The sequence below is a fragment of the Lepisosteus platostomus genome, chromosome 11, assembly GCF_059453375.1.
Source record: "Lepisosteus platostomus isolate fLepPlt1 chromosome 11, fLepPlt1.hap1, whole genome shotgun sequence".
NCBI lineage: Eukaryota > Metazoa > Chordata > Actinopteri > Semionotiformes > Lepisosteidae > Lepisosteus > Lepisosteus platostomus.
Window position 1 is genome coordinate 32,160,985 of NC_142621.1, and position 14,711 is coordinate 32,175,695.

Here is a 14,711-nt window from a genome sequence, read left to right on the forward strand (position 1 = left end):
GTCCGTTTGTTAAAAAAATGTTGTCTATACAAAAGTAGGGATTCCGATTTATTAAAAAAACACATCATTATGCAGTTCAAATAAAATGCGAAACTAATGTGTGAGAACGAGTGGCTTATTTCGAGAAACGTATTTGGACATCCAACTTGCTGTGCATGTTAACGCCTCCTTTAAAGTAAAATACTGCAAAATAACAGACAGTTGGACTGAATGCAGTGCCATTCCCGTGCAGAGTGACTTGCAGTTTGCACAACACCATTTTCACCTTGTGTTCGCGCTAATGATGCACAAACGGCGCTTAACACGTCGATTACTTGAGCTAGGGCATCGCTCGCCACGTGAACCAGTGCTCACGTGAACTCTGAGCTCTCTCTTGCCAGACAGGGGATGCAGCTGCATTTATAATCGCCTACCTAAAACATAGAGATAGAATGTTAATACAGTTTCAGCAGCCCCGTAGAGTAGAGTGTGATCTCTCCTCATGGCTGCCTCGCTGTTAATAAACTGTTGTGCACGTATACACTGGGATCCTCTACTGTAACATGAATTGTTAAGGAAACGTCTACCAACGATTGAATAGCATTTGGATATTTTTTTGGTTTTAAAGGAGATTTAGTTGGTGTATCTCCCGTAACGGCGACCATAATGAGTTACGTCGTTCCTGTGCAGGCACACAACGTAGAAACAATCGTTTCTAACGAAGGTAATTTGTTGGAAATATTGGATCCCGAGATTCTGAAATATGATAGTGAGATCCACATAAGCTTCATTTCTGTAGACTGCTAAACGCTTTTATACTCCAAAATACATACTGCAGTACGGAGAAATCAGAATCGATTCTTACTTAATTTTAAGGCTATTAATTCTGGTTTATTATCATAGGTTCAAGGCGTTGCATCGTGAGAAAATGTATTAAATTAACTGTCACTGTTAACCTGATTAGCGGTTGTCCATTCCGTGTACTGTAGCGTGTATCTTCGTAAAGGGCTTTTGGTAATGTGCTCTCCCCGAAGCCTCGCTGGAGAGAACCAACCCTGATAGGTTTGAAATATTCAAATCATTACACAAATGGAAATAATGAGTAATATGTCTTTATATCTGATTCGGTTGATTGATTTATAATTATAGCGTTATAAACATCAGGGCGCAAATCGTTAATCAAGGGGGTTGTAGGTGCAGCATTATTTCTAAATGATGGGTTGAGAGAGTATGGCAGCTCGCTGTGGACACACCGTGCCGTGCACCTCGCTTTCGATTTTTGCGAACCTGCTCCATTCAGCATCATCACCACTGAGACGACACCAGAGAAACACCACCAGTGACCTAAGATTCCGACAGAAAAGCGACCAAGAGAGGGAGAGAGAGTCGACCGTGGTCTTTAAAAACCAGCCCACACGACAACAACAAAACGCGCGGGACTGTGTCGTTATTTTATTCCCATGAGCTGCTTTCATTCTCTCCTTCGTTCGGGGAAAAACGTAGCGCAGGGAAGACCCGCAATGCAAGATGCGGGGGATGACATCCCCACTCGCCCGTGCTATTGTTTCTTCCCGACGCCTCTCTAAATTTAGCCCGGCGCGCACCTCAGCATCAGCAGCAACAGCAGCAGCAGCTCCTCTCGCCGGGGCGGCTTTGGCAGGGATGCCCCACGGTCTCTCGCCTCTCTGCTGCGCAACACGGAGCCTCCCCATCCACCGAGGGACCAGCACAGCCCCGCCGACTCCCAGCGCCGTCCGCCATCCGAGCACAGACGTGCTGCCCCGGCTGCCTCCGCCTCCCGGCCGCCCGCACTGGTGACATGACAACGAGGGCAAGAAAGAAAAGGATCAAAGGGCACAGACCTGGGGCCGGACGCGTGGAATTCAAGAGAAGAAAGGCCGTGAGAGACACGCCGCTGTGGATCGAGGCGAGGGCGCTGGTGTACCGGGATAGGCGTTCAAGAGCGCGCTAGAGCGGAGATCAGCGGAGAAGGAAACAGGCAGGGACTGGCTCAGACACGCTCTTTTGTACTGCACCTCATCCTCAACCACTCTTGTCTTAAAAAAAAATCAACAACTTTATTTATTAATTAATTTATTCTCTAATTTATTTATTTATGCCATTGCTCGTGTACCTTTTGCTTCCGTGGCTGACCATGGGTTGTATACAAAGCATCACCTGCAAGTCGCGGATTAAGCGGGAGAATATCGTGGTGTACGACGTGTCGGCGACCATAGACCAGTGCCCTACTGTGATCGAGGAGAACTCTCCCATCGTCCTGCGGTACAAGACCCCGTACTTCAAGGCGTCTGCCCGCGTGGTGATGCCCCCGGTCCCCCGCAACGAGACGTGGGTGGTGGGCTGGATTCAGGCTTGCACCCAGATGGAGTTCTACAACACCTACAGCGACATCGGCATGTAAGTTTCCCGATCTCTGCCGCGTTTTATTTACACTCGTACGGTTCAAACGCACAAACCGTCACGCACGCTCACGGACACCCCGATGATGTGGTAGCACTAGAATCCTAATGGATCGATACATGTGGCACAGTCCCGGCGCGAGTACTTACTAGCCCCTTGTAAATTGATCGGCTTTATTACACCGAGAGCCGTGCGTGGTTCCCCCCTGTAATAGCTCTGTAAGATAATAGTTTGTGGCAGTGTCTTCTTGGTCGAGTCAATTCGGGTTCGTGGTACATCTTGTTAGTAAGAGAAGCTCACGGTTAAGTTCAGATGAATTCCTCTAGCAGCATCAATGAGGAAGCTGAGGATGATGGAGGTTCCTGGTTCCCCTGGTGTCTCCTGCAGCGATGTTGTTCCTTTCCTCCATGCATTTCAGCCTTTGTCTTTATCCGGCAGATTTACAGCAGCCTGATCTCTTCCCTGTGGTCACCACAGGCCAGCACAGCTAACCAGTGTGTGTGTGTGTGTGTGTGTGTGTGTGTGTGTGTGTGTGTGTGTGTGTGTGTGTGTGTGGGGTGGGGGGGGGGCAGCAGAGTTCTCCGGATTTAACTGAACAAATGCTGTGTTCAGGAAAGTGGCAGTAGGGCATGTATCAGAGCTTTTACTCTACAAAGACTTCTGCGAAAGGTTGAAGGTATAAAGCGAAGGGAGAAAACAGAAGGAAGGAAATGAGTCTGGAGAATAAGCTTCCTTGGGAAGGAGAGAGTTTTGGAGTTTCCAAGGTGTATCTGCTGGTGTCTCAGATCAGCGGGGCACAGCAGGTCACTCAGAAGATACCAGAGGTGCGATCTTGTGTTCGTACTCCATTGAGCACAGATTGGGAACCTCAGCTTCTCCTGATCTTGCTGTGAGGAGGGAATCACACAAGTCCCACACACTCCTTGTGGCACAGGAAGTGTGTGAGGACAGAAGTGACATGTCTGAAGAAATGAGTTGTAAATCTCTGTGTCACACTGAAAAGAAGAAAACAATCGACCACAAATCGTCAGTTTTGGGCTACAACTGTCAAATCTGTACTGTAGGTTACAGACCTAACAAGGAAAAATACCTTTACAGAGATAAAGGCTTTATCAGTCGGCTATAATCAAGACGAAAGCTTGTGCCTCCTCAGACTACCTACTGTATATGCTGGTTTTGTCTAGCTATTGGTAGAAGATGGTCTCAATATTAGAAACTCCAAAGAAAACCTTTTCAACTGCAAGAACATGTTGCATGTACTCCACAAAGATACCATCCCATGATTCTAGTAGAATTGCCTCAAAGAGGATTGTGGGATTGAACTGCATATCCCACTGGCTTCCTACAGGTCAGAGATACTGGCCAGGGAAGGCGATGGAAACCAGTCGGACATCTCCAGCTACTACGAGAGGCCAGTACAATATAGTTGATGTGCCCGTAAACAAGAGGGCGGTAGAGGTTCAATGCACTCAGCTTGTTTAAAAAGCACATTATCTACTTCAGAAGTTCAGACATCTACTTATCCCATTATTGGAACAAAATCTTACCAGAAATATTAACATCACTGCAGTGATCCTGAATAGTCTTAGCACTGTCGTCACCAACATCAGCCAACTGAATTAAAAACATAACACAATAATTGTTGGGTACAATGAAGACACTACTTGGTCAAATGGGTTATTTTGGAGTATATTTATCAATTTTGAATCCCTCCCTGTCTTTCTTCAAACATACTGTACTGGTGGTTGTGCCTATTGTACATGTACATGAATGAATCCTATGAACAATGGCATCTGCTCACTGCAAGTTTGAATTTCGTACCTTGCTACTTACAGTATGTGGTCCATGATACTGTACCCATGGACTTACATGACTGCAGTTAAATTCTCCTTGTCCGTTAGTGAGTGCCTTGGTGTTGGAGTGACAAGTCTTGGAGATGACAGGCAGTAAACTAACAGGTCTGTAATTCCTGAGGTCTTTATTATCTCCTATCCTGGGCAGACGTGTTCTTCGGAGTTTATCTCCAGGAAGTGTGCCCATTCTTCAAGCGATCGATGGCAGGTTCCACCTCCTGCAGACAAGCACTGGGCAGTTTATTCCTGAGAAGGGCTCGATCTGAATCTTCTCCAGCTGTCTCATCCATCCTGACACTGTTCCACTGTCTCCTTTTCCCTGCTTGACTGCGGAATGAACTTTGCTTATTTTACTTAATCTTGTGTCCTGATTGGGACACTAGGTGTCCTCTAGTAAGACACCTCCTTACTGTCCTGCGTGAGGAATTCAGGATTCAGCCTGGGATTGTTAGAACTTGCTCATTTCTCTTATTTCCTTGGTAGAATTCAGCTGGACAATTTCCCTTATGTTAAAAAGCAGTCAGCACAGCTCTTGCCCGACAGTGACCAGTTCCTATTTAGCTGAGCGGAAGATTGTGTGATATTCTTGGATGGCTACACATTGGAATTTTCATTCTTTGTGTTGGTGTTTAAATATATTCTTACACCACATCCTGTGCTATGTGTGCTCTTGTCCTAAATGCAACATTAACTGTAACACAAAAGATTGCTCAGCCCTCAAAGACGTTTTTTTGTGTTTCAAAGCAGAGTAGGCAAACATACGTTAATATCTCAGCTCTGTGGATAGCCATCCCTGATAAACTTATTTCCTGAACTGGTTCTTGCATCCCTACATCTTCGTGAGACTTGTTTCGTAAGGGGCTCTTAATCCGATAGTGGGGGTCAGTGTGCTGTCCAGGTCAGGTGTCCTGCAGCATATTTCTGAGTTGCAGCGGGGGAGCTCTGCAAACATCGACTTTGAACTGGGCGTCATCAGCTGTGCAGCCTCACATGCTGGGCCCTCAGTCCTTCTGTCTTTCTGTGACAGCAGCGTCCATCCCAGGGAGGAGACACATTAAGAGCTGAAGGACCGGGAAAGAGCCAACCAGGATTCCGTGAGGTTACAGCAAGGAAGGCAGAAAGCAGGAGGACCACAGAACCACACAAGGTCCGGGACAGGCCAATAGGAGCTGTTGATCCATTGGTCAAAGGATATCATTAACAGGGCAGAGGCAGAGCACATCAGGCATGTGGGGGAAATGTGTAAGAGCATATGTGAAGAAGTCTGAGCTCTGTCAAGAAGCAGGTCTGGTGCAGCAGTAAGAGATTTCCATGGCAATATGTCGCATCTGTGTGAACAGCAATGTTCCTCTCTAAACATTCCAAATGGTTCACAAAATGAGTGCCAAAACCGGAATGCGCAGCAAATGCTCATGGTATTAGACGACAGACTAACCGCATTCCCGTGAAACAGAAACCTGCCTTCCGTCTGTGGCCTGTTTCTGGAGCCGTCCTGACGGAGCCGAGTGGGAGATGGGTACCTGCTCCGCTGTGGGCTGCCCTCTCACATGGCACGGCCTCTAATTAGGTCCTCTTTCAACTGAGCCTGAGGTCATTTATTCTTCTATTTCATTTCCAAACCACTTAATAGGATTTAGATCTCCAGAGAACTCCTGAGAAACTGATTAAAGTGAGTTAAATCTGGAAAAGTAAATTTAAACGGCGCATATTCCTTTTGTGCATATGTAATACTAAACGTACATAATGTGTCCATTATATACACCACCACTGCCATAAATATCGGTCCCCTCCCTCTCCAGCGCTGTTCTTCACGTATTTCTTAAGTCTAATGAACCTTATACTTAACGAGGAACTGTCATTTGGGTTATTAACCATTGCATTTTCTGAGCAAGTGGTCCAAAATGTTGTTTTCAAGTGAATTAAGTGTTTCAAGAAACCAAGTGTGAAAACCAGTTTCTACAGCTACCTGGATGGCTGTAGAATATCTGTTCTATGTACTGTCCAGTGTGCGTCAGTGTAAAGATTGAAAATATTACTAGAGGTCCTGGGAGAAGTCGTACTCATGCGCTGCAGAGTGTGGATGCTACACACTCTTTCAGTGCTGGCAGCCGATGACATGGAGGGGCGGAGAGAGAGAAGAGAGAGAGAGAGAGGGGGGGAGGGGTACAGAGAGAGGGAAAGAGAGAGGGATAGGTCTTCTGCAGCTGCAGCCAGCACATCTCCTTCTGTGACGTTCAGTTAAACCCGACCTGCAGTTGCATTTACATTTTATTTCCCCACTCAATGTGGGAAAAACTGTAAGGTTGCACCAGGAGGAGACAACACTACTTTAAGCACCACAGTAATATCAATGCAATATCAAGGAATGTTACTGTTAGTCCACCAGCTTTGCAGGTGACCTGGCGTTGAATTTCTGGCAACAATGATGACCCTTAATCACAGGATGAATATCCGGGACATAAACAGCCTGTTAACTTCATTACCCTCACTGTGCAGCAGGCAGGGTGGCCAGACATCTGCTTGTCTAATGATCAATAGAACGGCATGGAGGACAGTGTGCGTATGTCTTTGTCCCTGCCTCTGTTTGCAAGCTATAGTGTCGGCTGCCTTAACCACCACACTGTGGTTCAGAGAAATGGTGTTTACAACATCTTTTTACTGACAACTGGCTCCAGTGCTCTGACTCCAGAGCGGGTCCCTGTGATGACACTTTCTAAAGTGACTACTCCCTTGCCAGCAAGAACAGAAACTCAATGGTAAAAGCTGGGTAAGTGGTCTCATATCATCTTTCGGATCAGACAGGCAATTCCAAGGCCAGAGGCACTGCTGCAGCTGCTGTTGTGGTGGGGGAGGGGCACCTCTGAGATACAGTGATACACCCCGGGGGGGGGGCATCCATGCGTCGCAGTCCCCATAATGCCTATTTTAGTGTCTTGAGCATCAGTGCAGAATCTGAGGAAGCTTTTTTTTTTAAATTATTTGCATGCTCACAATTCTGCTAGAAGACCCTAGTTTGAAATGGGTCAACTTGTAGAAGCAACTGGAGTCGCCTCCCCGCGGAATTAGCCTTCTCTAACTCTCCATGGCAACGTGGTTTGTTAATCAAGGGCATCTGCACCGGACTGTGCACTGCGCTCGCACACGACAGGATGTGACAGCGACGGCACTAATTGGGGACTCGGGAAGTGCTCTTTGGTTGCAATGAGCAATATGGTTAGAATCAATCAAGTCCATTATGCTGAGACATGCAGCAGCAGTTGGGCAGAGGCTGTGTACAGAGGTCGCCAAAGCAGCTCCGTAAAGAGGTAGGCAGAATAGCCAGAGTGCTGCCATCCCCCCTCCCCCGTACTGATACAGTATGTGACCTGACTAGATTGCTGCTTTTCAGGCACGATGTCTTTCTGTGCAGGTATTCTTCTGGGAAGGCAGGTCCCAGCACAATCCACTACAGCTGTTGAATATAAATAACCCCTTGTATTTATTTTATTCATTCCGAACAATCAACAGTAATGAATGTATTTTAATAAGCTGCCATTACTGCTTCACTTTGTTTGAATACTCAGCCATTTTTATTTTATTCCTGCTCAGGGAGATTACACAGACAGACACAGGTGTGGATGCCGTTCGGCGGATTGACAGGAAGATAAAGACGCACAAGTTGTACATCAACGCTCCCTTCCATTAACATGCTCAGCATGGCAGTATTTAAAGAGTGCTTTTTGTTGAAAATGCATGTTCTTCTGACAGCCTGCTGTTTGCCTCCACAGCTATTTAATCTAAGGATAAATGTGTTGTTCTCAGTGTGTTTCAGTTCTACGGAATAGTCAGAGACTGTATCTCCTCCAGTGTCCCCTCACAGACACCCCCTGTGCTTTCAGGTATACTCACACGGAAGGCCGCAGTTGCAGTATGTGCACATGCGCACAAGAATAACAAAACACACCAAGACACAGATGCTCAGTCACACACACACACACACACGTGAGGGCACATGCAGTGGAATGTGCACACCCACAGAGGTGCACACGTACACAGAACAAACTCTTGCACGCCCACACAAACATAAAAACAGTTACAAACGAGAGGGGAGCCATTTAGTACGTCTATCCTGTTTGGTAGTCAGTAGATTACCAAAACATGGCTGGGTAGCTTGTTTCAGACACCCACAACTCTATGGGTAAAGCAGTGCCACCTGTTATTGGTTTTAAATAGACCTCCACATCGTTTCCACTATGGTTCATGTTTCACTGTTCATTCGAATGAAAAGGCACAAACGTACAATGACGCACATGAAAAAAGACAACTATGGAATCAGAACTGCAGATACACCATCTGTGTCCCCAAACTGCAGACAATCTGGAAGAGGGATTATTAACAGGAGTAATCTGGGGTGCTGTGCATTTTAGTGCACATTTACTGTGTCAAGTCTGCCGCTGTATGGATTCCCAATATATGGAAGCAGGTGGTGATTAAAAGAAGCTTAAAAAGACACTAACTGAGAAAAACAGATTGGTGGGTTTGACAAACAGCATGGGTCTGCACCAAACCTGGGAGGTGTGGAGATAAGACAGAGAAAGTTGATGTCAAACACATTCATAAAATGCAAATACAAAGAAAGGACCTGAAAGGAAGATTTACCTAGCACGAGCCGTCGCCCTAAATGAGCTGTGTTTGTGTTTGTGAACCCTCTTTGTTCAGGGCACTGTGAAACAGATTTACATGGTTTTGGGGTTTATTTGTGCGTGAATGCTTATGAAACAATGTTTCACAATACAAAACCCAGAGTCTGGAGGAAGAGATGGCGTGTCAATAGCATTGTGGCTTTGCTACACCTTGGTTTTGAAACACTTTTAATAGCAGCTCTTTTTTTTCTTTACCACTCACTAGACAAACTAAATAACAAGGCAATAAGATCTCACATTGTTCCCTTATTTTTTCGGGGGGATAAGACTGCATCCCTATAGCATGCCTAGAATAGGATGGAATTTGTATTAACAGTACTCTAGGTGCATAAGTCTTACTCTCTACGCTGGGGACGGACAAACCTATAACAAGCACGAGCTACTGCAGCTGGGGTCCATCCTCTGCAGTCCTAGCAGGGAGGGCTCTCCCCTGCTGCAGGAGTGGAGTCTCTGTCTTTACACACCTGGAGGGAGCAGCTCAGCCGGTCCTACACAGCTCCTGCCCTGCAGGCTTCTAGCCACTTGGAACAGTGTCATTGTGACCCATTCAGCTTTTGCCTTGGGGAAGGAAGTAATAGAGACACAATTCTGATTGCAGACTAGAGGGTTCTTGTTGGCGTTCTCCAGGCCAGAGATGGGGTACCTCCTATGGGGTACCTCTAGGGTTGGCCATCCAGACGTCCAGCCTGCTACACCGGCCACCTCCCGGCACAGCACTCATGTGCCGGCAGTATGGATGCCCATATCCCCCTGTCTCTCTCTGTCCCCCCACTGCAGGTCAAGCTGGGAGCTGCCCGACCTGCGAGAGGGGCGGGTCAAGGCCATCAGCGACTCGGACGGCGTGAGCTACCCCTGGTACGGCAACACCACGGAGACCGTCACCCTGATCGGGCCCACGAGCAAGGTGTCGCGCTTCACCGTCAGCATGAACGACAACTTCTACCCCAGCGTGACGTGGGCCGTGCCCGTCAGCGACAGCAACCTGCCCCTGCTCACCCGCATCAAGAGGGACCAGAGCTTCACCACCTGGCTGGTGGCCCTGAACACGGGCACCAAGGAGAAGATCCTGCTGCAGACCATCAAGTGGCGCATGCGGGTGGACATTGAGGTGGACCCCAGCCAGCCGCTGGGCTCCCGGGCCCGGCTGGTGGGCCGGATTCAGCAAGACCAGCCCCGGATTCTGACCCGCATGGAACCCATCCCCTCCAACGCCCTGGTCAAGCCCAATGCCAATGACGCACAGGTTCTGATGTGGCGGCCCAAGAGAGGGCTCCCCCTAGTGGTCATCCCCCCCAAATAACACCGCGAGCAGTGCACAGCGTCACATGGGGGGGCATCTGCCTTAAACGTGCACGGGACAGGACACAGACAACAGGCCTGCCTGCAAAGTAGAAAGATACAGACAGCAACAGGCCGTACCAAGGAGGGGGCAACTTCTGCTTTGGCTGCCCCTGAAACCACACACTAATCCGCGAGGATGTGCCTACTCTTCGCCTCGGCTCAGGCAGTCTCGCTGCCAGCTGGGAGGGGAGACGGAAGGCAGAAAGATTCTCTCGGAGTTGATCGCCAAGGTGCAAACCACATTGGCCTTTTAGACATGGAGCGCCTCTCTCTAACGGTACACAGGACTGGGAAAAAGCCAAATTGAACACCACTGCATTCAGAAAACAAAAAACCGTCACCTGGCCTTTTGCCGGCAGATCTGACACTCAGCGTGAACTCGTGACAAAGCCAGAACACGTCCACACTCAGTTCCACATATGCAACTTCAGACACGCGCACTGCAGCAGATGTTGATGCTCAGATGTAAGATATTTTATCTTTTAAAGAGTACTGAAAAGAATCAAGCCACCGTCATGTGATTATTCCTGTCTCCCTGCAACAATTTCAGGCCATGATCGAAGCTGTCTCCTGTGCTGGTCTGCTGCAGAGCCCACCGGAGAGAGAGGGTCTTTGCGAGAGGCCGTGCAGTAGATCTGACCAAGAGACACCAAGACACCCTCACTATGGTCTGTATGCAAACCACACTGCAACACTAGGGGTGTCCTGTGGCAATTGGAATTAGCCAGTCGGCCAGTATTACACAGGACTGGTTCCCCGTGACTGAATTTTTGAAAATTCTGTTTTGACCAACCAGTATAGGCTGACATGGCGTAGCTGTGGGCTCATGATAAGGTGATTAAATTGTTCTTATTCCGATTCTTGCTTCCACATTAAGCTACCACAAATGGGAACCTCAGACAACAAAGTATATGTTTTATGTCATAAAAAAAAAACAATCCAATTCCAGCTGTCAGGAGACTTGTTGTCGACTGCAGACGGCTGTGACACCTGTCACCTTAAAATGCGTTAGAAGGGCATTAAGAATACCCAAATCTACACTCCAGTGTGTCTCTTCACAAAGGTGCCTATTCCAGTGATTTTATAACCAGACGTGTTTTCTAATCAGAGAGGACTCCAGTTACAGGAGGAGAAACTCCAGTGGGGAGCCGTGTCAGTGTGCACTGGCTGCAAAGAGAAACATGAAAGTCAATTCCACAAGGAAAAGTAGAAAGAAGGTAACGATATTTCGACAACTAAGCCTTCTTCGGGTGGCGAGAGAGAGGGAGAACAAATAACAAAGCAGGTGAGGGAGTGCCTCTCTCACTACTCTCCTTCACACCTGAAGAAGGCTCGCCCGCCGAAACGTCGTTGCTTCTTCCTGCTCCTCAGCACGGTATGAACCTGATTGCTCCTGTTCAGAAGAAGACACTCTTGGAAAGGGCCTACTTCTCTTTAAAAACAAGCGTTCGCTGCTGTTAGCTTGCCTTCACAAACATCTCCCCACCCGCTACACAGAACAGGCTTTGAGGAGTTCTCAGGAGTGTCAGGCGCAGTTCACACACCAGGGGGACCAGGCCTTGATGGGAAACGAACAGGGTGCTGCAGGTCCCGAAGGCCCTGTGTGTCTGTTCATTCCTGCCCTTATCTGGGCCAGCCTCACACCGGCTCCCCTTCCACCCACGCCCCCCCCTGAGCCTCCCATGCCAGCCTGGTCTTGCCTCTTCGTGCACTGGGATGGTCTGGTCCCGCTTGAGAGAGCCTGGGACCACAGACACGGGGCTCCTGGAAAGAACGGCAGTGAGGGTGGTGAGGGTGGCTTGCTTCTCAGACCGGGGTTCGGACATGTTCTGCCCTTCCTGTTTCTGGGTGCTCACTGTTTTGGCTAATAGGACGGGTGGGTGGCACTGTGGTCAGCATTGCTGCCTTGCGGCACTGAGGCCCTGGGTTCAATTCCAGACCCGGGGTACTATCTGTGTGGAGTTTGTATGTTCCACCCCCCCACCACAGTATAAAGACATACTGGTAGGTTAACTGCCTTCTGGAAAACTGGCCCTGGTGTGAGTGCGTGTGTGCGTGCCCTGTGATGGACTGGCATCCCACCCAGGGTGTACCCTGCCTCGGGCTCCCTTGCAACCCTGTACTGGAGGAAGTGGTTAGAAAACGGATGGGTTTCGAGATTGGAGTAATATTTACACTATGCATTCTTCTGAACAGACAAGCTATCTGAAACCGGTGGCATAGAACACGTCTTTATTAAGTATTAAACACAGTACTACTTGAAATCTTTTCCCATATACTGGTGTTGTTTAAATGTGTTAAGCTGCTCTGTGACCCGCCTGTTCACTCAATTCACATGCAAAGGGAAAGGGAAAGTGTTTAATGGAACTGCCCACCCTTTCCTCGAGTCTGTTTCCAGCCAAGCTCAGTCACAGTCTGGGCTGGCTGTGCAGGGGAGCTGTCCGAGGTGCTGAAGACACCACAGCCTTTCAACAGAGCCGGACTGGAAATGAGAGAAGAGACTTAACAACGTTTTCGCACTGTGGCACTGGAAAAAAAAAGAACAGGAAAAAAAAAGAATGGATGCTTTTTGTTTGTTTTGCATGCCAACACAGTGTTTTTAAAATAAGAGTAAAAAAAACATGCTGTCATGGTGTGTTTTTTTTTCCTCCACAAGGACAAGCTGAAAGCTAACAGGAGGCTAAATTTGTAATAGAGGGAAGAGATGCAGCTCAAAAGGGGAAGCTTAGTGGTAGGTGTGTGTTGTAGGGCCTTGCACTGATCTAAAAGAGTGGAGAAGGGGGAATGTTAGCACACTGTAACCTGGCGACACTCAGGAGTGAGAACTACATGCTGAAATAACCCTCCAGCCCAACAAACAGGCCACACGGTCTTCACTCAAAACGAACGCAGAGAGCAGATCATCAAACAGACCCTTCTGACACGGACAGGCGGAATTTGATTTGTCTGCGGCATCAAATTCTCAGCCTGTGTGTGCAGCAGACTGACAGCGCTGCTGTGCGCGTGGGCGCCGTGCGTCTGTACATTACAGCTGCACGGAATGAGTGATTAACGAAATTATGTTTTCCACCAGACAACTGAAAAAGGCACTCTTGTACAGTGACTAACACTTCGAATGGCCAGACAGCAGCAGGAGTTTGTATTCATCTGTGGTGTAGAAAGAAACTCTTCGACAAGGCAGGAAAGAGCCACTCTCCCCAGGAACACTTGCAAGTCCTGGGCGGTGACAGCAGTGGCCTGCCCCCCCACACTCCCAGGATTTTGGCTTCTCTGGGGTGGAATTCTACCCAGCCTGTGCAGTGCCTGACATTCTAGAACTCTGCTCCCAAGTAAATAACTCCAACTCTCTTAAAATTAACTTCCTATCCTGCCACCTGAGGGCACAAATTGGCCTGAATTTCTCCAGCTCTTCCCCCAAAATTCAATTCAGCAGTCTGACCACTTGCTTGTATTGTGTAACTGTCTGATGGGACCCTAGGAGTCCAGGTTTCTCACTTGCCTTCCTCCCTGTAGGAATCAGCAGACTCACCCCGGACACCCCAGCCCTGTTTTTAACTATTATAACCGGGGGGGGGAGTCAGCATCAGCACACGGTGAGGGATAACAGTGATCCTTTAGGGCATAAAAGTAAATGATTAGCTTCTCAAAGAGGATCGTAATGATTGGGAAACATAGGAGCACCAAACACCCAGAAAAAAAAAACCACGATGCAAGTTTGGTGTAGAAGACGTGTGCAGATTTCTCTAATCTAACTGTTTTTTTCAAGGCAAAATCTGTGATAACACTTTCAGGATCAGGATATTCTTAGGTGGCAGGGTGAGAAGGCTGTGAAACAGGCTAGAGGCAGCAATGTCACAGTAAGAGCCTGTCTGTGTGTGGAAGTGTGGAGGCATACTGTATACAGGATAGTGTACGCTCCCAGATTCCTCTTCCCCTCTCACTCCATGGGAAGATCCTTTCTGCCCAGTGATCTTCTGGCCAGGACTGCGGGAATTCAGCCCCCCTGCACATGCAAGCCTGCTACACTACGTTTCCAGTGACCCCAATAGCCATTAAAGAGTGCCACTGGAAGCATGACTGCTGAACTGTGTCCTGCTCTGCCCTACACGCTTTAGTGGTGAGCTGACAGTGAGTACTCCTCCGAAGGGCCAGGCTTGTCTTGTGATGAACTTCCTTTGTGTCTTTCCTAATGAGATTAAACGCCTATTAACAGAAACGGCGGCTGCCTTGCCCACCCTGAGTTTTTGCTCTTTATTTCCGTTTTTCCCCACTGATCAAACTTCAGGGAGGAGCAGCGTGGGCAGGGGCCGCTGATCAAGTCCCATCCGACTCCACTGCCGAGCGACCGGGGGAGAAAAACAGCAGGGAGACTGTTTGGCATGCTAATGATTCATTTACATCTCTTTCATACACTTACTCCCCAGTGTCACACCCC

General features: G+C 48.2%; 1 protein-coding gene across 2 annotated transcripts; it reads left to right on the top strand.

The window, feature by feature from the left end:
- The first annotated feature begins 2,095 nt into the window (after nt 1–2,095).
- Nucleotides 2,096–14,492, top strand: LOC148652454 (protein FAM78B). 2 transcript variants are annotated; one of them, XR_015925322.1, is made up of 3 exons: nt 2,096–2,397; nt 9,713–10,741; nt 10,827–14,492. XR_015925322.1 is itself a non-coding variant. In XM_088599168.1 (2 exons), exons 1-2 carry the CDS (start codon nt 2,096–2,098, stop codon nt 10,233–10,235), a joined length of 825 nt encoding a protein of 274 aa, XP_088455294.1. In that variant the 3' UTR covers nt 10,236–14,492. The 2 variants fall into 2 exon arrangements, 1 of the variants encoding a protein (XP_088455294.1); XM_088599168.1 differs by having other exon boundaries at nt 9,713–14,492.
- The last annotated feature ends 219 nt before the right edge of the window (nt 14,493–14,711 follow it).